Source organism: Mustelus asterias, chromosome 27, assembly GCF_964213995.1.
Source record: "Mustelus asterias chromosome 27, sMusAst1.hap1.1, whole genome shotgun sequence".
In the NCBI taxonomy this organism is placed as follows: domain Eukaryota; kingdom Metazoa; phylum Chordata; class Chondrichthyes; order Carcharhiniformes; family Triakidae; genus Mustelus; species Mustelus asterias.
In genome coordinates, this window is record NC_135827.1 from 32344985 (window position 1) to 32366847 (window position 21863).

Below are 21863 nucleotides of genomic sequence, written 5' to 3' on the forward strand. Positions count from 1 at the left end.
GCCAGGAATCGAACCCGGGTTCCTGGCACTGTGAGGCAGCGGTGCTAACCACTGCGCCACCGTACTGCTCAGTGTACCCGAACAGGTGCCGAAGTGTGGCATCTCGGGGATTTTCACAGTAACTTCATTGCAATGTTAATGTAGGCCTACTTGTGACTAAGAAATATACTTTAACTTTAAGATGTGAAGTTATCCTGGGTCATTTCCATGTACCTCCTCGTGTATAACAAGTGGCACTGACGGACCCATATGACTGAGCTACTTGGCAGCTAAGGGAATAACATATACAAAGGTGTCAACTGACAACTGCTGAATATTAAACATTAGAAACACAAACTCGGAATGCAGGTTACAGAACCAATCCAATGAATAGCAATGATACTCACTGTGCTAGCTGTGGTTGTGTTAGTGTTGTCAATGTTCTTGCGTTTCCTTTTGAGGAGTTCCTTTACAGGATCTTTCACACGGACACCTAAATAAGGTCGCTGCTGTGATTGGTCAGGGGTGGCTGGAAAAGCAGAAGAAATAAGCCTTGAGTGAAAGGGTATCAAATGTAAAATAAATAACTAAATGCATGGTATCTAATGCATTTGCAACACATTTGCATGACCAGAAATCACTGAAAGAATAAAACTTCTAGCAACTAGTGTGAAAGTTCGAACAAGATAAGCAGAAGTGTAACCAGATTGTTACCACTGAATGCCCAAGGATTATATAATCACTAATATATCTTTCCTCCTTTTCAGGCAGATTCTCAGAATTGAGGATGACTTGCTCCCACTCTGATTTTTTTGATTTGATTTATTATTGTCATGGGATGGCACGGTGGCACAGCGGTTGCCACTGCTGCCTCACAGCGCCAGTGACCCGGGTTCGATTCCTGGCTTGGGTCACTGTCTGTGTGGAGTTTGCACATTCTCCCCGTGTCTGCGTGGGTTTCCTCCGGGTGCTCCGGTTTCCTCCCACAGTCCAAAGTTGTTCGGGTTAGGTGGATTGGCCAGGCTAAATTGCCCCTTAGTGTCAGGGGGACTAGCTAGGGTAAATATGTGGGGTTATAGGGATAGGGCCTGGGTGGGATTGTGGTCGGTGCAGACTCGATGGGCCAAATGGCCTCCTTCTGCACTGTCAGATTCTATGATTGTCACATGTATTGGGATACAGTGAAAAGTATTGTTTCTTGTATACTGTACAGATAAAAAGCATATCGTACATAGGGGAGAAGGAGAGAGTGCAGAATGTAGTGCTACTGTCATAGCTAGGGTGTAGAGAAAGATCAACTTAATTAATGGTAGGTCCATTCAAAGGTCTGATGGCAATAGGGAAGAGGTTGTTCATGAGTCGATTGGTACGTGATCTCAGAGTTTTGTATCTATTTCCTGGCGGAAGAAGGTGGAAGAGAGTCCCCGGAATTTTACCGTTCCGCCCATCACAGGAATGGGAGTGGACGAGGGGCGGACAATGGGAAGGTCCGTTGACTTCGAGCAGGATTTTACGGCTTCAGGACAAACGAGGCTGTAAAGTCCCGCCCAGTATGTCCGGGGTGTGTCCTTGATAATGCTGGCTACTTTTCTGAGGCAGCGGGAAGTGTAGACGGAGTCAATGGATGGGAGGCCTGTTTGCGTGATGGACTGGGCTACGTTCACGACCCTTTGTAGTTTCTTGCGGTCCTGGTCAGAGCAGGAACCATACCAAGCTGTGATACAACCAGAAAGAATGCTTTCTATGGTGGGTCTGTAAAAATTGGTGAGCGTCATAGCGGACACGCCGAATTTCCTTAACCTCTTGAGGAAGTAGGGATGGTTGATAAGCCCAATGCATGATCTGCAGACTCTGCCACATTCCAGAGGGGTGGTGTTTGAATAGTCGGGCATTTGGAGATGTTTGGTGTTTGTCGGTGTTTGGAGATTTGTGTGCACCATCCGACACCTTGACACCTTCTATCATGCAGCATGATGCTTTATCTTCCGACCTCAATGCAGCGTTGATACATCAGCTTAATGATTAGACAAATAGCTGAAGGCTGTTTTAATGAGAAGAAAATATTCTCATTCGTACATGATTGACTTCTGGGGCTAGATTCAGGGTGAGGAAGCCGACACCAGATCACTTCTGCATCCCAATCTCGTGCCAACCCTGCATCGCTCACGTGGCGCTCTCTTTAAATTTAGACAAGCTAATTGGGTTTGAGGGCCATCAGCCACACCCAAGCACACAAGCGGACAAATGATCTGGCTCAAGGTCCCCCAGTCCTGACACATGTCACCCATATAAATAAAATCTTTAACTTCCGCCCACATTGAATCCTGCTGCTATGCCATTATGTTTGGGGCTGAAGATTGAAAACTACCCTTTTGTTCTGTCCAGCCCTCAAGGAGTTTGACAGGCTGCTAACTGGAGGTGAGTGGGCTCTCATTTCTCTCTTCTCTCCCATCTGCCCTTCACTTTGAAAATTGAGGCACATCCCAAAGGATTGAGGATCCGGAATGTCTCCCAGTACGTCCATCACGCAAACCAGCCTCCCATCCATCGATTCTGTCTACACTTCCCGCTGCCTCGGCAAAGCGGCCAGCATAATCAAGGACCCCACGCACCCCGGACATTCTCTCTTCCACCTTCTTCCGTCAGGAAAAAGATACAAAAATCTGAGGTCACGTACCAACCGACTCAAGAACAGCTTCTTCCCTGCTGCCGTCAGACTTCTGAATGGACTTACCTTGTATTAAGTTGACCTTTCTCTACACCCTAGCTATGACTGTAACACTACATTCTGCACTCTCTCGTTTCCTTCTCTATGAACAGCATGCTTTGTCTGTATCGCGTGCAAGAAACAATACTTTTCACTGTATGTTAATACATGTGACAATAATAAATCAAACCAAAAATACAACCTTCAATTCGCACCCATAAAGATTTTTCCTTACTCATTCTTGGGACATAGGCATTGCTGGTTGCAATGCATTTGTTGTCCATCCCTAGTTGCCCTTAGAAGGCAGTTGAGAGTACTGTGACTCTGGAGGAACAGTCCATAGGTCAGACCAGATAAGGATGGCAGATTTCCTTCCCCAAAGGACATGAGTGAACCAGGTGGGTTTTTCCGACAATCGACAATGATTTCATGGTCATCAGTAGATTCTTAGTTCCAGATATTTTTTATTGAATTCAAATTCCACCATCTGCCACGGTGGGATTTGAACCCGGGTCCCCAGAACATTACTAGTTTTTGGTGTAATAGCCGAGTGATAATACCACTAGGCCATCACCTACCCTGTGCTTTTCGGCCTCTGGTTTCTGCAGTGATATATTTGGACAGGTTTTGTTCACTACCAGCCTGACTTTTTGGAGTTGAAATTTTTCAGGGTACAATCTTGGTAGTCGCGGCAGGATTATGCTCTTCAGACCTTTCAGTGCTTAATACTCCAGAGTTTTTTTTGGGAGGAGGGCAGTGGATGTCCTTGCCATTAGGGATGCATCTCAAAGGAGTGTCTATCCCATGGCAGAAATTCCAGAGACCAACAAATATCCATAGAATCATAGAACCCTTACAGTGCAAAAGGAGGCCATTTGGCCCATCGAGCCTGCACCGATGACAATCCCACCCAGGCCCTATCCCTTTAATCCCACATATTTACCCTGCTAATGCCTCTGACACTAAGGGGCAATCTAGCATGGCCAATCAACCTAACCACGCACATCTTTGAATTGTGGGAGGAAATCAGAGCACCCGGAGGAAACCCACGCAGACACGGGAAGAACGTGCAGACTCCAAGCAGGCAGTGACCCGAAGCCGCAATTGAACCCGGGTCCCTGGTGCTGTGAGGCAGCAGTGCTAACCACTGTGTCACCGTGCTGTATCCATGGAGATACACAGACCAGTGCTATTGAGACTCCCTTAGACATTTTTCTAAGGTCCTTGCCTTTATCTGAACCATTCCTCTTGATTCACGCCAGAGTTACGTCCGCAGTCCGATAAAGTAAATTTAAGCAACATGCCTTGCCTTACTTTTTTGGGAATTACCAAAATCTGACGTTAACTCCTTTGTGTTAATGGCCCTTCTCTCAATTAGAACACTGAATGGTGCACCCTCCAGACCGCATCATCACTGCTGTTGCTCACTTAACCCCACCAAGGATCACAGCTGGGAATGGCAAAGAGGTTTCTGTCAAAACAACCAGAACTCGATGGGCCAGAATTTACTGACAGAACATCAGCACATAATGCTTATTCCCTCAATGACCCAGATGCAAATCCTCCAGCAATTTGTGGCAATGAATACGGCAGCCTGTGAGTTATGAATTGAGACAAAAGTGGATGATTTACAGTTAGCCATGAAACGCACAAAAACCGCTGTTCAACCTCAAACTCCTCACGTGCTCTTTGAAATTGCTGCATTCCACACCAACCGTGTTCAAGGCAGAAAGATATGACCGGTGACTAAAGGTGTAAAGGACCCTTTTACTGCCATTCTTGCAACATCACTCAACTTTCCTGGTTCAGAAAGGGAGCAACCGAGACTGCCGAGTCTCACTCCGACAGGCAGTAAATTGCTGTTCAAGATTTGTTTAAATTTTCAATTATGAATGTTGTATCTTCCCTTGTGTCTCTTTTCTCTTTTGATCCAATCTTTCTGTTCCTCTTTTTATTCCTCTATCTTTATCTCAATTCATTCAGTTTCCTTCTCCTTCATTCTTCTGTTTCGTTCTCCATTCTTAAATCTCAATGGTTAAGGAGGGAGGCTGTTTGATCGATCGCTCGGCAAGGTTCCAAATGGTCCATAGCCCTTGTGTTACCAACACACGTTTTCAACAATTTGAGCTGATTGGTGACTTTATTGGTGATTGGTGACTGATTGGGGTGGCGCGGTGGCACAGTGGTTAGCACTGCTGCCTCACAGCGCCAGGGACCCGGGTTCAATTCCCGGCTTGGGTCACTGTCTATGTGTAGTCTGCATGTTCTCCCCGTGTCTGCTTGGGCTTTTTCCAGGTGCTCTGGTTTCCTCTCATAGTCCGAAAGACTTGCTAGTTAGTTGCATTGGCCACGCTAAATTCTCCCTCAGTGTACCCGAACAGGCGCTGGAGTGTGGCAACTAGGGACCAAAGGCGGAAATGCTGGAAAATCTCAGCAGGTCAGGCAGCTTCTGTAAGGAGAGAAAAGAGCTGACGTTTGTGATGACCCCTTTGACAAAGGGTCATCTGGACTCGAAACGTCAGCTCTTTTCTCTCCTTACAGATGCTGCCAGACCTGCTGAGATTCTCCAGCATTTCCTCCTTTGGTTTCAGGTTCCAGCATCCGCAGTAATTTGCTTTGATACTTGACGATTAGGGGATTTTCACAGTACCTTCATTGCAGTATTAATGGAAGCCTACTTGTGAAATTAATAAATAAAAGTAAATGTCTAACGAATGGTGCATCTGTGCGAGACCCCACTCCCTCAGATTTTGGGCCGTTATCTGGGGGTGTGAATTCCAATCATTCCAACTGGGATCCAAACATGCATCTTTCAAGATTGGAACCCCAAGTTCTTTTGCCGTCATTGTCAGATTCGCATCATTGTGATTGAACGCAATGGGTGCAGAGTGAGCCCAAGCAGACACGGGGGGAACGTGCAGACTACACATAAACAGTGACCCAAGCCGGGAATTGAGGCAGCAGTGCTAACCAGAGTGAGTGACAGACTGCAGCAGCTAACTCAGTTAGTTCGAAAGAATGAATTGGAATATCTGGTGGTAAATGGAAGGATTTGAAAGTGACCCAATGCTTGACACCAAACAATTATCATTTCACATCTACAGACACATTAATATTAACTCTAACTGTCACCATGATTTATTTTATGGGCAGTTAATCTTTGAACAACTTCCTTTGCTGGTGGATCTTATAAAAGCCAGCAAACCAGCATCTGCACCCTTTAACACCCTACAGCTGTGTTGTGTCATTAGCTAACCTGATCAAACAGGGATAAATTTGCATTCCGAAACTATCCTGAAGCATGCCCTGAGGATGCATTGGTTATGACAGTGATTGTGAAGCAGAATGAATATGCACTCAAGTCACTTGATTTCTTATACGTTGGGATTCTTTTACAGAACATTCCCATTAACCCTGGAACAGGCATGTTTTTGTGTTTAAAGTTAATGTGCAGACGAATATGCATGTTTCCTCATTTGGTATTCCAGAACTCAATATTACTGAACAAAAAAGTCATGCAACCAGGAAAAGGGGAGACTGCCATTCCCTGTTTCGTTCCTCATGGCAATGTCTTGACCAGAGTCAACTTGCCTCGTTTTAATTTGCCCAGCCCCCCAGTCCAACGCCGGCATCTCCACATCATGGCTACCACCGACACCGCAAACCGCCGGCTCAAAGTGGAGAGGATCTCCAAGAAGATGGCGCAGCCTCACCTGATGAAGGAGCAGTGCTCCGGAAGCCCGTGATACCAAATAAACCCGTTGGACTTTAACCTGGTATTGTGAGACTTCTTACTGTGGTTTTAATTTAAACAAAGCCTGACAGTTAACTGTTTCCAAGTGCATTCTCCATTGCAACGCTTCCAACAGAATCCCCTTGCCAACCAATGAGCACTCTCTTCTCAATTATTGTTCCCTTTAGATTTGGTATTATTATGCCTCTTTCCTGATGAGTGCAAGGTGAAAAGCTTCAACTGCATGTCTCTTTTCAGCAATATGAAAGAATGCCACTGCCATTGTGGGGTTCTTCAATGATGTCAGCAATCGAAGCAGTCTGACATGAACAAATTTCAAAGTTTTTCCAAATTTGTAATAGTATATAACAGCCACTATGGAATGGACTTATTGGAATGGAATGTTTGCTGATATTGCTGTGTGGAGGGAGGGGGACTTCCATTCGAGAAGCTGGAAGTATTCATCTTTGAGTAGAGAAAGTTAAAGGGAGGTTTAATAGAGGCGTGCAAAATTTAAGAGTGGTTTTGATGGAGTAGATAATGGGAATGTTCAGTAACCAAAGGACAAAGATTTAAGATAACCGGCAAATGAGCCAGACACGAGATGAGGAGAATATTAAAGTTCATTTATTAGTGTCACAAGTAGGCTTACATCCCCCCTCATTTCGATGAGGGGGGATCTTATTGAAAGTTACAGGATACTGCGAGGCCTGGATCGAGTGGACATGGAGAGGATGTTTCCACTAGTAGCAAAAACTAGAACCAGAGGGCACAACCTCAGGCTAAAGGGACAATCCTTTAAAACTGAGATGAGGAGGAATTTCTTCAGCCAGAGAGTGGTGAACCTATGGAACTCTTTGCCACAGAAGGCTGTGGAGGCCAGGTCATTGAGTGTCTTTAAGACAGAGATAGATAGGTTCTTGCTTAATAAGGGGGTCAGGGGTTATGGGGAAAAGGCAGGAGAATGGGGATGAGAAAAAAAATCAGCCATGATTGAATGGCAGAGCAGACTCGATGGGCCGAGTGGCCTAATTCTGCTCCTGTGTCTTACAGTCTAACACTGCTATGAAGTTACTGTGAAAATCCCCTAGTTGCCACACACTGGCGCCTGTTCGGGTACACTGAGGGAGAATTTAGCATGGCCAATGCACCTAACCAACATGTCCTTCAGACTGTGGGAAGAAACCGGAGCACCCGGATGATCTGGATGAGGGTATAGTTGGGTGGATTAGCAAATTTGCTGATGACACCAAAGTCGGTGGTGTGGTAGACAGTGAGGAAGGGTGTCGTAGTTTGCAGGAAGACTTAGACAGGTTGCAAAGTTGGGCCGAGAGGTGGCGGATGGAGTTTAATGCGGAGAAGTGTGAGGTAATTCACTTTGGTAGGAATAACAGTTGTGTTGAGTATAGGGCTAACGGGAGGACTTTGAATAGTGTGGAGGAGCAGAGGGATCTAGGTGTATGTGTGCATAGATCCCTGAAAGTTGGGAATCAAGTAGATAAGGTTGTTAAGAAGGCATATGGTGTCTTGGCGTTTATTGGTAGGGGGATTGAATTTAGGAGTCGTAGCGTTATGTTGCAACTGTACACAACTCTGGTGCGGCCGCACTTGGAGTACTGTGTGCAGTTCTGGTCCCCACATTACAGGAAGGATGTGGAGGCTTTGGAGAGGGTGCAGAGGAGGTTTACCAGGATGTTGCCTGGTATGGAGGGGAGATCCTATGAGGAGAGGCTGAGGGATTTGGGATTGTTTTCGCTGGAAAGGCGGCGGCTAAGAGGGGATCTTATTGAAACATATAAGATGATTAGAGGTTTAGATAGGGTGGATAGTGATAGCCTTTTTCCTCTGATGGAGAAATCCAGCACGAGGGGGCATGGCTTTAAATTGAGGGGGGGTAGTTATAGAACCGATGTCAGGGGTAGGTTCTTTACCCAGAGGGTGGTGAGGGATTGGAATGCCCTGCCAGCATCAGTAGTAAATGCGCCTAGTTTGGGGGCGTTTAAGAGATCCGTAGATAGGTTCATGGACGAAAAGAAATTGGTTTAGGTTGGAGGGTCACAGTTTTTTTTTTTAACTGGTCGGTGCAACATCGTGGGCCGAAGGGCCTGTTCTGCGCTGTAATGTTCTATGTTCTATGTTCTATGTTCACCCGGAGGAAACCCACGCAGACACGAGAAGAATGTGCAGACTCCGTACAGACAGTCACCCAAACCAGGAATTGAACCCAGTTCCCTGGCGCTGTGAGGCAGCAGTGCTAACCACTGTGCCACCGTGCCACCCATCTTTACACATTTGGAATGAATTGGCTGGAAAGGCAACGGAAGCTGATGGGATGTTGACTTTCAAAAGGGAATTGGAAAAGGAAGGAAACACTTCAGAAGATAGTAACAGGAGGAGGCCATTCGGCCCCTCCACCTTGTTCTGCCATTCAATGAGATCACGGCTTATATGTGGTCGAGCTCCGTATACCTCCCTTTGGCCCTTATCTCTGCTTAACAAAAGTTTATCTATCTCAGATTTAAAATCAGCAACTGATCTCGCATCGACTGTCGCTTGTAGAGAGTTTGCAGGACTGGGAGCAAAGAGAACTGGAACAAATTGCATAGCCCTTTCAGGGAGCTGGAATGGACATGATGGGCCGAATGGCTGTGGTGTATGATTTGGATTCTCCCTGCAATCAGGCAGGTTTGGGCTGCATTTGCTGCAGCTGCGAAAGGTCAGATCACGGCATTATCTGTAAACATCTAGAAGGAAGTCACACCCAGTCGTGGATGGCAAGTCCTTATCAAAACATTGCGCAGCAGAGATCAAGCAAAATAGAGGAATGTTATACCGTCAGAAAGCAGTTTGAGTAAAAGGTCAGCAACTTTACAAATGATTAAAGTCCCACATGTGCAATTGCTGAGGTTGCGAGCAGATACACACTTGTGCTTCTCAAGGATGTGCTTATCAAATGTTCGCTCAGCCATCCTTCACTCTTCAAACTCAACCAACTACAATCAATCCAAATCTCAACTCATCATCTTGTTACCTCCTCAACGCCCTGGATTTCCATTATCTTGCTCCTCACCAGACTTCACGGGGCAGCATGGCGGTTAGCACTGCTGCCTCACAGTACCAGGGTCCTGGGTTCAATTCTGGCCTTGGGTCACTGTCCGTGTGGAGTTTGCATGTTCTCCCTGCGTCTGCGTGGGTTTCCTCCGGCTGCTCCGGTTTCCTCCCACAGTCCAAAGATGTGCAGGTTAGGTGAATTGACCTTGCTAAATTGCCCATTAGTATCCCAAGATGTGTAGGTTAAATGGGTTGGCCATGGTAAAATGTGCAGGATTAGAGGGGATTAGAGGGCCGAATGGCCTTTTTCTGCACTGTAGGGATTTTATGATTCATCATTTACTTATCTATTTTTATTCATTCGTTGGACATGGGCGTCACTGGCTGGCCAGCTTTTATTGCCCATCCTTAGCAGCCCTTGTTCAGAGGGCAGTTGAGAGTCAACCACATTGCTGTGGCTCTGGAGTCATATGTGGGCCAGACCAGGTAAGATTTCCTTCCCTAAAGAACATTAGTGAACCAGACGGGTTTTTCCAACAATCGGCAATGGTTTCATGGTCATCTTAACTCCAGATTTTTTTTATTGAATTCAAATTCCACCATCTGCTGTGGCGGGATTCGAACCCGGGTCCCCAGAACATTAGCTGAATTTCGGGGATTAATAGTCTAGCAATAACACCACTAGGCCATCGCTTCCCCAATATGGACCGGTGTCCATATCAAGTTCATTATGCTCTCCACTATATAATATTCTTGGGTTACGCTACTCAGTGAATCTTATGCCACTCATGGTGATTTTTGCTTCTATGCCACTGATCTATTCCTCGTTCTCCAGCCATTCTCTCCTCCATCACTGGTGTCTGTGGATTTAACAATCTTACCCCGACCCTCTGGAGCTCCCTTGACTTCACCTCCTCCTTGCCTGCTTTGAAATGCCAATTTCAACAGCGTTCATTTCAATTGCTTTTCTGTTTTTGTGACCCCATTTACCAATTCTTCACCTTCCCACTCAGTGTCCTTTTACACTCATCTGATCTTTGAGATTGCAAACGCGACGTAGAGAGCAAGGTGTTGCCCGGTGACCAATGGCTCCATAAACTGTTCTTTCAAGGTTAAAAGTGTGTAACAGAATCTAACGCTGAAGACCAAAACATGGTATTTAAATGCCCCATAACTCGTATCTTTACGTCCCCGATAACCATATTGTTATAACATTTCAAATAAATTGGCCAACATGAGTCATTCACATTCACCTCCTAGTCACCAACTTTCTAACCTTCCCTAGCTTTACATTGAGTAGAATTAGCCCACAACACAAGCATCTGACTAAGTGAGAAACCACCAAACACATCGCTTCAAATGATTCACTGCTATTGCTCACCGATATTTCACTGAGGCAATCCCTGCGAACTCGCCGATCTTTATCATGATCTCGAGATCACAAACCTTCAACATTTAAAGCAGCCACACTTCGCAGCTTCTGATTTTAATATTATAACCTCTTATTTGGAGTGTATTCAGGCAGGAGCAAGACTTTAGCAGCATCAGGAAGATCAAAATCGTTAATGGATTCCATTTGAAAGAACTTGCGAATGATTACTCTGTATGTAACCATATGTGTGAAACCAGCCTCCCATCCATTGACTCTGTCTACACTTCCCGCTGCCTTGGCAAAGCAGCCAGCATAATTAAGGACCCCTCGCACCCCAGACATTCTCTCTTCCACCTTCTTCTGTTGGGAAAAAGATACAAAAGTCTGAGGTCACGTACCAACCGACTCAAGAACAGCTTCTTCCCTGCTGCCATCAGACTTTTGAATGGACCCTACCTCGCATTCAGTTGATCTTTCGCTACACCCTAGCTATGACTGTAACACTGCATTCTGCACTCTCTCCTTTCCTTCTCCATGAACGGTATGCTTTGTCTGTATAGCGCACAGAAACAATACTCTTCACTGTATGTTAATACATGTGACAATAGTAAATCAAATCAAAAAATCAAAATATGTAACTGGAGGTAGAGAATGATCTTTTTAGAAAGTGGGCAGGTTGGTTAGAAAGCACCTGAAGCTTCATTGAAGAATTGAATGTCTGTCCAGCGGTTTATTAACCCATTGGGATGACCTGTATGAAATATTTAATGCTATCTCTGCTTAAAGTGGGGCCGCCCACACTGTGGAAATGATTGGCTAAAGCCTCGCTGTTCTACAGCGCAGCAGGAAATTCACGGCCTCATGCAACCCAATTATAAAGGTTATCGATGAAAGGCCATCTGTAGCTATAGTTAATGAAAGGTCATTGACCCCAAACATTTACTCAGGGCTGTGAAGAGAACCGCAGAAGGCTTTCCAGGCAGGGTACTGGGAGTTATAGAATCTAGAATCATAGAATCTACAGTGCAAAACATAAGAACTACTAGCAGGAGTAGGCCATCTGGCCCCTCGAGCCTGCTCCGCCATTCAATAAGATGATGGCAGATCTTTTCATGGACTCAGCTCCACTGACCTGCCCGCTCACCATAACCCTTCATTCCTTTCACTGAAGGAGGCCATTTGGCCCATCGAGTCTGCACCGACAACAATCCCACCCAGGTCCCATCCCCCATCACCCCATTTATTTATCCTCCTAATCCCCCAGACACTAAGGGGCAATTCACCATGGCCAATCCACCTAACCCACGCAGACACAGGGAGAACGTGCAAACTCAACACAGATAGTCACCCGAGGCTGGAATTGAACCAAGTCCCTGGCGCTGTGAGGCGGCAGTGCTAACCACTGTGCCACCGTGCCGCCCCTACTACCCAAGTGTCTTTGAAAATCTTGACTGTGAGTTTCCTGGCCATCAGCCAACATGGTTGACAGGCTGCTTGCCCGTTGGTTACGACAACAGCTGGGGAGGGAAGGGGATGCCAGGTACATTGGAGATTGTGGTCGTGGCTGAGTAGGAGCTTGCGGAGTTGTGGGCCACGAGTAGGAGATACTAAAGGTGAGGGGGCTCGTAGATTGGGGGTGAGTTAGAGACTGAAGAAAGTTGGAAATTGGGTAGGAGAGTAGGGAAAAAATGTTATTTAGTCACCATAATCCGGAGCCTGTTCGGGTACGCTGAGGGAGAATTTAGCATGGTCAATGCACCTAAGCAGCACGTCTCTCAGACTGTGGGAGGAAACCGGAGCACCCAGAGGAAACCCGCACAGACACAAGGAGAACGTGCAGACTCCGCACAGACAGTGACCCGAGCTGGGAATTGAACCTGGATCCCTGATGTTGCGAGGCAGCAGAGCTAACCCCTGTACCACCGTGCCGAGTTCACAGATTAGGGGTGTGGGAGTCAGAGATCAAGGAGTTGCAGATCACGGAGGTCATAAGGGATGGAGATACCCGATTTAATCCTGCTTTTATCCATAAACTATGAGTTCCCACGTCCTTCTATCTCACCAGGAAGGTATGAAAAGTGAACATCTAACAGCGGAAGATGAAAAATTGAAGCTATACTCTTATTGCTTCTTCTTGGATAATGTATGTCAACCGGTTGACTTTTTATCATTTGTTCCCAGGATGAAGGTGCAGTCAGAATAACAACATTTATTATATATCCCTACCTGTCCTTCACAGATGCTGGCGGATCATCTTGTAGAATCATAGAATCCATACTGTGCAGAAGGAGGCCATTCAGCCCATCGAGTCTGCACCGACCACAATCCCACCCAGATCCTATCCTCATAACCCCACCTATATACGCTAGCTAGTCCCCTTGACACTATGGGGCATTTTAGCATCGCCAATCAACCTAACCCACACATCTTCTTGAACTATTGAGGAGGAACTTCTTCACACAAAGGGTTGTGAATCTGTGGAATTCCCTGTCTAGTGAAGCAGTTGAGGCTACCTCACTGAATGTTTTTAAGGCAAGGATAGATAGATTTTTGAACAGTAAAGGAATTAAGGGTTATGGTGAGCGGGCGGGTAAGTGGAACTGAGTCCATGAAAAGTTCAGCCATGATCTTATTGAATGGCGGAGCAGGCTCGAGGGGCCAGATGGCCTACTCCTGCTCTTAGTTCTTATGTTCTTACAGTAATCCTTTTGATGATGGTTTCCCACATTGTCATTAGATAGAGAAAGATATCGGAGGGGAATTTTCCTGCCATTCATGCCGGTGGGGTTTTCAGGTCCCGCTGCAGTGAACAGAGATTTGGCTGGGCGCCAAATTCTTCATCCTCGCTTGTAGCAAGGACGGGGCGTGAATGGCTGGAAAACTCTCGCCATCATCGGTGAGAGGTTTTAAATAAATATAGCTACCATCAAGCCCTACTACCCTTCCGAATACCCTTCTGCTAATTTCAGTAGGCTGCAGCTTATATGTTCCACTTGCTGACGTTCAAAAAACTGAATAAAGTGGAAAAAATTGAAATTATACACTTGGGAATATGCTACTTATATTGAGTGACTTTCACTTACTTCAGTAGCAGAAAATCACTTCAGTTTACAATGGCTTTTTACTTGAACAATTCCAAGGGGCTCATGATAAAAGACTGGCTTAAATTGAGGAGGTACAGTGGCACAGTGGTTAGCACTGATGCCTCACAGCGCCCAGAGTCCCGGGTTCAATTCTGGCCTCGGGTCACTGTCTGTGTGGAGTTTGCACGTTGTCTGCGTGGGTTTCCTCCGGGTGCTCTGCTTTCCTCGCACAATCCATAGATGTGCGGGTTAGGTTGATTGGCCATGCTAAATTGCCTCTTATTGTCTGGGGATTAGCAGGGTTAATATGTGGGGATATGGCCTGTGTGGGATTGTTGTCAGTGCAGGCTCAACGGGCTGAATGGCCTCCTTCTGCACAGGAATTAGGAGCAGAAGTAGAGTCCTTTGACCCTGCTCCACCATTCAATCAGATCTGCCTGATCTCTCCTAGGTCTCAAATCCACCTCCCTACCTGCTCCCCATATCCCTTTAACCCATTTTCTTATCAGAAGTATATCTACTCTCCTTTAAACTATTTAATGATTCAGACTCCACCGTGCTATGGGGCAGCGAGTTCCACAAATTCACCACCCTCTGCGAGAAGTAGTTCCTCCTCATCTCAGTTTTAAATCGGCCGCTCTCAACCTATACCTGTGACCTCTTGTTCGAGATTGCCCCACAAGGGGAAACATTTGGTCTATGTTTACTTTATCAATCCCTTTTAGTATTTTATATACCTCGATCAGATCCCCTCTCATCCTTCCAAACTCCAGCGAGTATAAGTCCAAACAGTTCAATCTCTTCTCATACGTCAACCCTTTCATCCCCGGAATCAATCTGGTGAACCCCCTCTGAACTGCCTCCAATGCCACCGCCTCCTTCCTCAAATAAGGAGACCAGAACTGTACACAATACTCCAGATGTGGTCTCACCAACACCCTGTATGGATTCTACCATTTTATGAGGCACACGAGGAGGAACATTGACTGGTGGCAACCATGACGACTTGTTGCTGCTAATTCTCATGCGGGTTCGCCGAGCAACAATGAACCACAAAATTCAGAACAAGAATGAATTCCAACATTTTCACGGGTTTCATTTACTCTGCACTGTGAATTTATGACGTTCGCTGTGTAACATGTGAATGGAAACATTGCTATTTTCCATAACCTGCTTCCTATAAACTTATGTCAACAAAGTGAAACTAATGTTGCCTAAATTACATGATGTTCACATGATTCAACAGCCTGAGTTCTCAGTGGGTCCACTTTTACAATTCTCACTACAGCGGAACCTTGTATTTCCTTTCTCTGACAAATTTCCACATCAAGTCATAACTTTTAGGTGACTACAGTGGTCTACTGGTGAATTGTAAATGTGAAATGATACTTTCGGTCCTCTCAAACTGTTTTACATTTTTTGGGACATGGGCATCCCTAGTTGGCCAGCATTTATTGCCCATCCCTTCATAAGTTCATAAGTTCATAAGATATAGGGGCAGAATTAGGCCATTCGGCCCATCGAGTCTGCTCTGCCATTCGATCATGGCTGATATGCTCCTCATCCCCATTTTCCTGCCTTCTCCCCATAACCCTTCAACCCATTACCAATTAAAAATCTGTCTAACTCCTCCTTAAATTTACTCACTGTCCCAGCATCCACCGCACTCTGGGGTAGCGAATTCCACAGATTCACAACCCTTTGGGAGAAGTAGTTTCCCCTCAACTCTGTTTTAAATTTGCTACCCCTTATCCTAAGACGATGACCTCTCGTCCTAGAATGCCCCACAAGAGGAAGCATCCACTCCATGTCTATTTTATCCATACCTTTTATCATCTTATATACCTCAATTTGATCTCCCCTCATTCTTCCGAATTCCAGAGAGTATCAGCCTAAACTGTTCAATCTCTCTTCATACGACAAACCCCTCATCTCTGGAATCAATCTAGTGAACCTCCTCTGAACTGCCTTCAATGCCACTACATCTTTCCTCAAATACAGGGACCAAAACTGTGCACAACACTCCAGCTGCGGCCTCACCAATGCCTTGTATAGTTGCAACAATACATTTTTACCTTTATATTCTATTTCTTTAGCTATAAATGCCAACATTCCATTCGCTTTCTTTATTATCTGCTGCACCTGCATGCTAGTTTTCTGTGACTCATGAACGAGGACACCCAGATCCCTCTGCACCGGAGCACCCAGAAATCTCTCCCCATTTAGATAATAAGTTGCCTTCCCATTTTTGCGACCAAAATGTGTGACCTCACACTTATCCACGTTAAACTCCATCTGCCACATTTTGGTCCACTCTTGTTGCCCTTGTTCAGAGGGCAGTTGAGAATCAGCCACACTGTTGTGGCTCTGGAGTCACATGTCGGCCAGACCAGGTAAGGACAGCAGATTTCCTTCCCTAAAGGACATGAGTGAATCAGATGGGTTTTTCCAACAATCGACAATGGTTTCATGATCATCAGTAGATTATTAATTCCAAATTTTTTTTATTGAATTCTAAGATGTGCGGGTTAAGGTTGATTGGCCATGCTAAACTGACCCTAGTGTCAGGGGGATTGGCAGGATGGTTACGGGAATGGGGCCTGGGTGGGATTGTGTTCAGTGCAGACTCGATGGGCCGAATGGCCTCCTTCTGCACTGTAGGGATTCTATGATTCTATAATTCCACCATCTGCTGTGGCGGCATTCGAACCCCAGTCCCCAGAACATTAGCTGAGTTTCTGGATTAATAGTCGAATGATAATACCATGAGGTCATTTCCTCCCCAAATCCTGGTTTATAGGATCTCAAACACCTCAGACAAGATGGCTGTCAGATTTAATGAGATTTGCAACAAAAATGAGCTTCTCAAACCTGGAATAACTGAAGATGTGAGAACAGAAAAGAGATAAAATTTAATAATGAGTGGGAACATATTCAACCCGCAAAAATGAATAATCAGTTTGTCATCATCGCCCGACTTCATTGATACCCCAAACCCCATCCATGCATATCACAATTTTCTGTTAGATTTCCCCCCCAATACCCCTATACAATAACCCTTTATAAAATAACATTGTGAAACAATACTCTCAGCTTTTGATCTTAGCAAATCTGGTTTTAGTTCCCCAATGCATATTTGTCTACCTATGCATCTAGATATAGAGAATGTATTTTTATCTGAAAACCAAAGCTTCTAAAAGTGGTGGGCACTGTATTACATTGAAAGGAAGGCAAGGTTTCAGTGTTCAGAGGTGACAATAAAGGTCACGCTTGTGTGCAGGAGAGACATGATTTTCCCTTAGCTGTGACACACAGAATGAAAACTGCAAGATTGCTCTTATTCTGTAATTAATACACCAGAGTACTCCAGAGTATGATAATGCTTTTGGGATCTGGTCAGGAATCCCACCATGGCAGAAATTTGAATTCTGGAATTAGAAATCTAATGATGACCATAAAACTGCTGTTAATTGTCGTAAAAGCCCATCTGGTTCATTAATGTCCTTTCCGGAAGGAAATCTGCCATCCTTACCTGGCCTGGCCTACTCCAGCTGATGTGGAGATGCACATTAATTTACACATTATTTTGTAAATTCAGTTTGTGTCTTTATATGCCCTGTTTGTGAACAGAACTCCCACTCACCTGATGAAGGCGCAGCGCTCCGAAAGCTAGTGGCTTGTGCTACCAAATAAACCAGATGACTTTAACCTGGTGTTGTGAGACTTCTTACTGTGTCCACTCCAGATGTGGAGATGCCGGCGTTGGACTGGGGTGAACACAGTAACAGTTTTAACAACACCAGGTTAAAGTCCAACAGGTTTATTTGGTAGCAAATACCATTAGCTTTCGGAGCGCTGCTCCTTCATCAGATGGAGTGGAAATGTGCTCTCAAACAGGGCACAGAGACACAAAATCAAGTTACAGAATACTGATTAGAATGCGAATCCCTCCAGCCAACCAGATCTCAAAGATACAGACAATGTGGGTGGAGGGAGCATTAAGCACAGGTTAAAAAGATGTGTATTGTCTCCAGACAGGATAGCCTGCAAGTCCAGGAGGCAAGCTGTGGGGGTTACTGATAATGCACAGCAATGTTGTTGCCTCATAAGTGCCCGCTGGGCAGCACGGTGGCACAGTGATTAGCACTGCTGCCGCACAGCGCCAGGGACCAAGGTTCAATGCCAGCCTTGGGTCACTGTCTGTGTGGAGTTTGCATGTTCTTCCCGTGTCTGCTTGGGTTTCCTCTGGGTATTCCAGTTTCCTCCCACAGTCCAAAGATGTGCAGGTTAGGTTGATTGGCCATGCTAAATTTCCCCCTAGTGTCAGGGGGACTAGCCAGGTAAATGCATGGTGTTACAGGGATATGGCCTGGGTGGGATTGTTGTTGGAGGGGCTCGATGGGCCGAATGGCCTCCTTCTGCACTGCAGAAATTTGGCATGTCAGCTATGACTCTCACCAACGTTTACAGATGCACCATAGAAAACATTCTTTCTGGTTGTATCACAGCTTGGTATGGCTCCTGCTCTGCCCAAGACCACAAGAAACTACAAAAGGTCGTGAAAGTAGCCGAATCCATCACGCAAACCAGCCTCCCATCCATTGACTCTGTCTACACTTCCCGCTGCCTCGGCAAAGCAGCCAGCATAATTAAGGACCCCACGCACCCTGGACATTCTCTCTTCCACCTTCTTCCATCGGGAAAAAGATACAAAAGTCTGAGGTCACGTACCAACTGACTCAAGAACAGCTTCTTCCCTGCTGCCATCAGACTTTTGAATGGACCTACCTCGCATTAAGCTGATCTTTCTCTCCACCCTCGCTATGACTGCAACACTATATTCTGCACTCTCTCCTTTCCTTCTCTATGAATGGTATGCTTTGTCTGTATAGCGCACAAGAAACAATACTTTTCACTGTATACTAATACATGTGACAATAATAAATCAAATCAAATCAAAAGGGATTCTATGATTCTACGAAATGGCCAAACAAGCCACTCAGTTCAAGGGTCATCAGGGATGGGCTATAAATGACGGGCCAGCCAGCAACACCCACACCCCATTCCACGAATGAATTTAAAGAAGTAGGAATTGCTTCTCTAACATAATTTCCTTCCAACAAGTTCAAAATCTTAAATGTAAAAATCAAGCAGACAGCGCAGAACCAAGATACCTTTTCACACGGTCACACATCCTTAACTGAGACGGTGGTCATTGTGTGATCTGGATTTTGGATGAAGCGCATGAAGCACTTTTAACTATCAATCCTGTCTGATAAAAGTAATTATTATTCAGCGTTAGCTCGCAGTAAGTACAAATATAGTGACAAGAAAGTTCGAAGAAAGGGTACTTTGGTAAGAACTTAGAACGAGGAACAGGACTAGGATATCAAAGAACAAAGAACAAAGAACAGTACAGCACAGGAAACAGGCCCTTCGGCCCTCCAAGCCTGTGCCGCTCCTTGGTCCAACTAGACCAATCGTTTGTATCCTTCCATTCCCAGGCTGCTCATGTGACTATCCAGGTAAGTCTTAAACGGTGTCAACGTGTCTGCCTCCACCACGCTACTTGGCAGCGCATTCCAGGCCCCCACCACCCTCTGTGTAAAAAACATCCCTCTCATATCTGAGTTATACTTCGCCCCTCTCACCCTTGAGCCTGTGACCCCTCGTGATCGTCACTTCTGATCTGGGAAAAAGCTTTCCACCGTTCACCCTATCTATCCCCTTCATAATCTTGTACACTTCTATTAGATCTCCCCTCATTCTCCATCTTTCCAGGGAGAACAAGCCCAGTTTACCCAATCTCTCCTCATAGCTAAGACCCTCCATACCAGGCAACATCCTGGTAAACCTTCTCTGCACTCTCTCTAACGCCTCCACGTCCTTCTGGTAGTGCGGCGACCAGAACTGGACGCAGTACTCCAAACATGGCCTAACCAGCGTTCTATACAGCTGCATCATCAGACTCCAGCTTTTATACTCTATACCCCGTCCTATAAAGGCAAGCATACCATATGCCTTTGTCCAGTTGTCCCTCAACTTATTTGATTTAGTTTAATTTGTTTTTCATTTATTTAGAATAGAGCAGGATATTCCACCCTTCAAGGTTGATTTGCCATTCAGTATGGTTACAGTGATCCCCTCCCTCAGTTCAACCTACCCACATGATCTTTGTATCACTTAACTCCCTTAACAGCCAAGAATGTATTGATCACTATCTTAAAAATATTCAATAACTAAGAATTCACAGCTCTGTGGGGTAGAGAATTCCGAAGATCCAGAACCATTGGAGTGAAGGAATCTCATCTCACCTCTGCTCTAAATGCACTTCATATTCAAATTCCTGATTTCCCTTAAACTAGTGTTCCACAGCGCCCGGGACCCAGGTTCGACTCCGGCCTAGGGTGACAGCGGAGTTTGCACTTTTCTCCCCGTGTCTGTGTGTGTTTCCTCCGGGTGCTCCAATTTCCATCCACAGTCCAAAGATGTGCAGGTCAGGTGGATTGGCCTTGCTAAGTTGCCCTTTAGTGTCCCAAGGTGCGCAGGTTAAGTGGATTAGCCATGGTAAATGCAAACAGTTATGGGGATAAAGCCAGAGGCGATGGCCTTGGTAAGATGTTCTTTTGGAGAGTCAGTGCAGACTCTGTGGGTCGAATGGCCTCCATAGAATCCCCACAGTGCAGAAGGAGGCCATTTGGCCCATCGAGTCTGCACCGACGACAATCCCACCCTATACCCGTAACCCCACACAATAACCCTGCTAATCCCCCTGACACTAGGGTCAATTTAGCATAGCCAATCAACCGAACACACATCCTTGGAGGAAACCGGAGCACCCGGAGGAAAACCATGCAGACACGGGGAGAATGTACAAACTCCACACAGACAGTGAGCCAAGGCCGGAATTGAACCTGGGTCCCTGGGGCTGTGAGGCAGCAGTGCTAACCACTGTTCCACCATGCCACCTCCTTCTCCACTGCTGGGATTCTGTGGATTATATGGATTCTCTGAGTCTGAGGCTGTGATCCTTAGTTCTAGACTCTGTAGCCAAGAGAGACATCCTTCCAGCATCGACACTACATCAAGACCTTTAAAAATTTTACATGTTTCACTTACGTCACCGTCCATTTTTGTCCTCTTTCAGTTATCGATGCCTCATTTCTAAACTCAACAACTTGGAACTGTTGCTATTGGTACCATCATGAAATTCAAACCGCACTAAAATATCACTTCCTGTTAACAGAGGGAAGGACAATCTGCCCCAAGACTACTCTAGGACTGATGTAAAAGGAAGTATTTCATGTTGCTTCAATAGTTGGTCGTTCACAGTCTATGTTGGAACCTAACTTTCTTCAATGCTCTCATCCTTTGTTCAGTTGGAAGTTTCAAAGTGTTTCCAAATTTGTAATAGTTATTAAGTAATCAAAGACGTGCAAAGATAGCAGTTACTATCACTGGATTATAAAGTGTTAGTAATGGAAAAAATAATTACTGCTAAGACCACAGTCTCAGTAGAAGAGATCAGCTACTTAGAACCAAAATCCAATTACTGCCCATCTCTCAATCATCAGCAAATTGATGGAAGGGGTCGTCGACAGTGTCATCAAGTGGCACTTACTTAGAAACAATCAGCTATTGATGTTCAATTTGCGTTTTTCTCGGACCACTCAGCTCCTGACCTCATTATAGTTCAAACATGGACAAAAGGACTGAATTCAAGAGGAGAGGGGGAAGTCACTGTCCTTGACATCAAGACAGAATTTGACCAAACGTGTCACCAACTGGTTGGAATCATACGAAGGATATTTGGCCTGTTCGCTACGACTCTCACCAACTTTTACAGGTGCACCATAGAAAACATTCTTTCTGGTTGTATCACAGCTTGGTATGGCTCCTGCGCTGCCCAAGAGCGCAAGAAACTACAAAAGGTCTTGA

At 45.5% G+C, this 21863-nt stretch overlaps 1 protein-coding gene across 1 annotated transcript in view; it reads right to left on the reverse strand.

Annotated features, from left to right (window-relative positions):
- The window catches only part of nfkbid (nuclear factor of kappa light polypeptide gene enhancer in B-cells inhibitor, delta), a 159083-nt gene that overhangs the window by 76906 nt on the left and 60314 nt on the right, over positions 1 to 21863 (reverse strand). The window contains exon 4 of the mRNA XM_078199151.1: positions 387 to 508. Coding sequence (XP_078055277.1) covers positions 387 to 508 — 122 coding nt within the window. The remainder of the gene's footprint in view (positions 1 to 386; positions 509 to 21863) is intronic.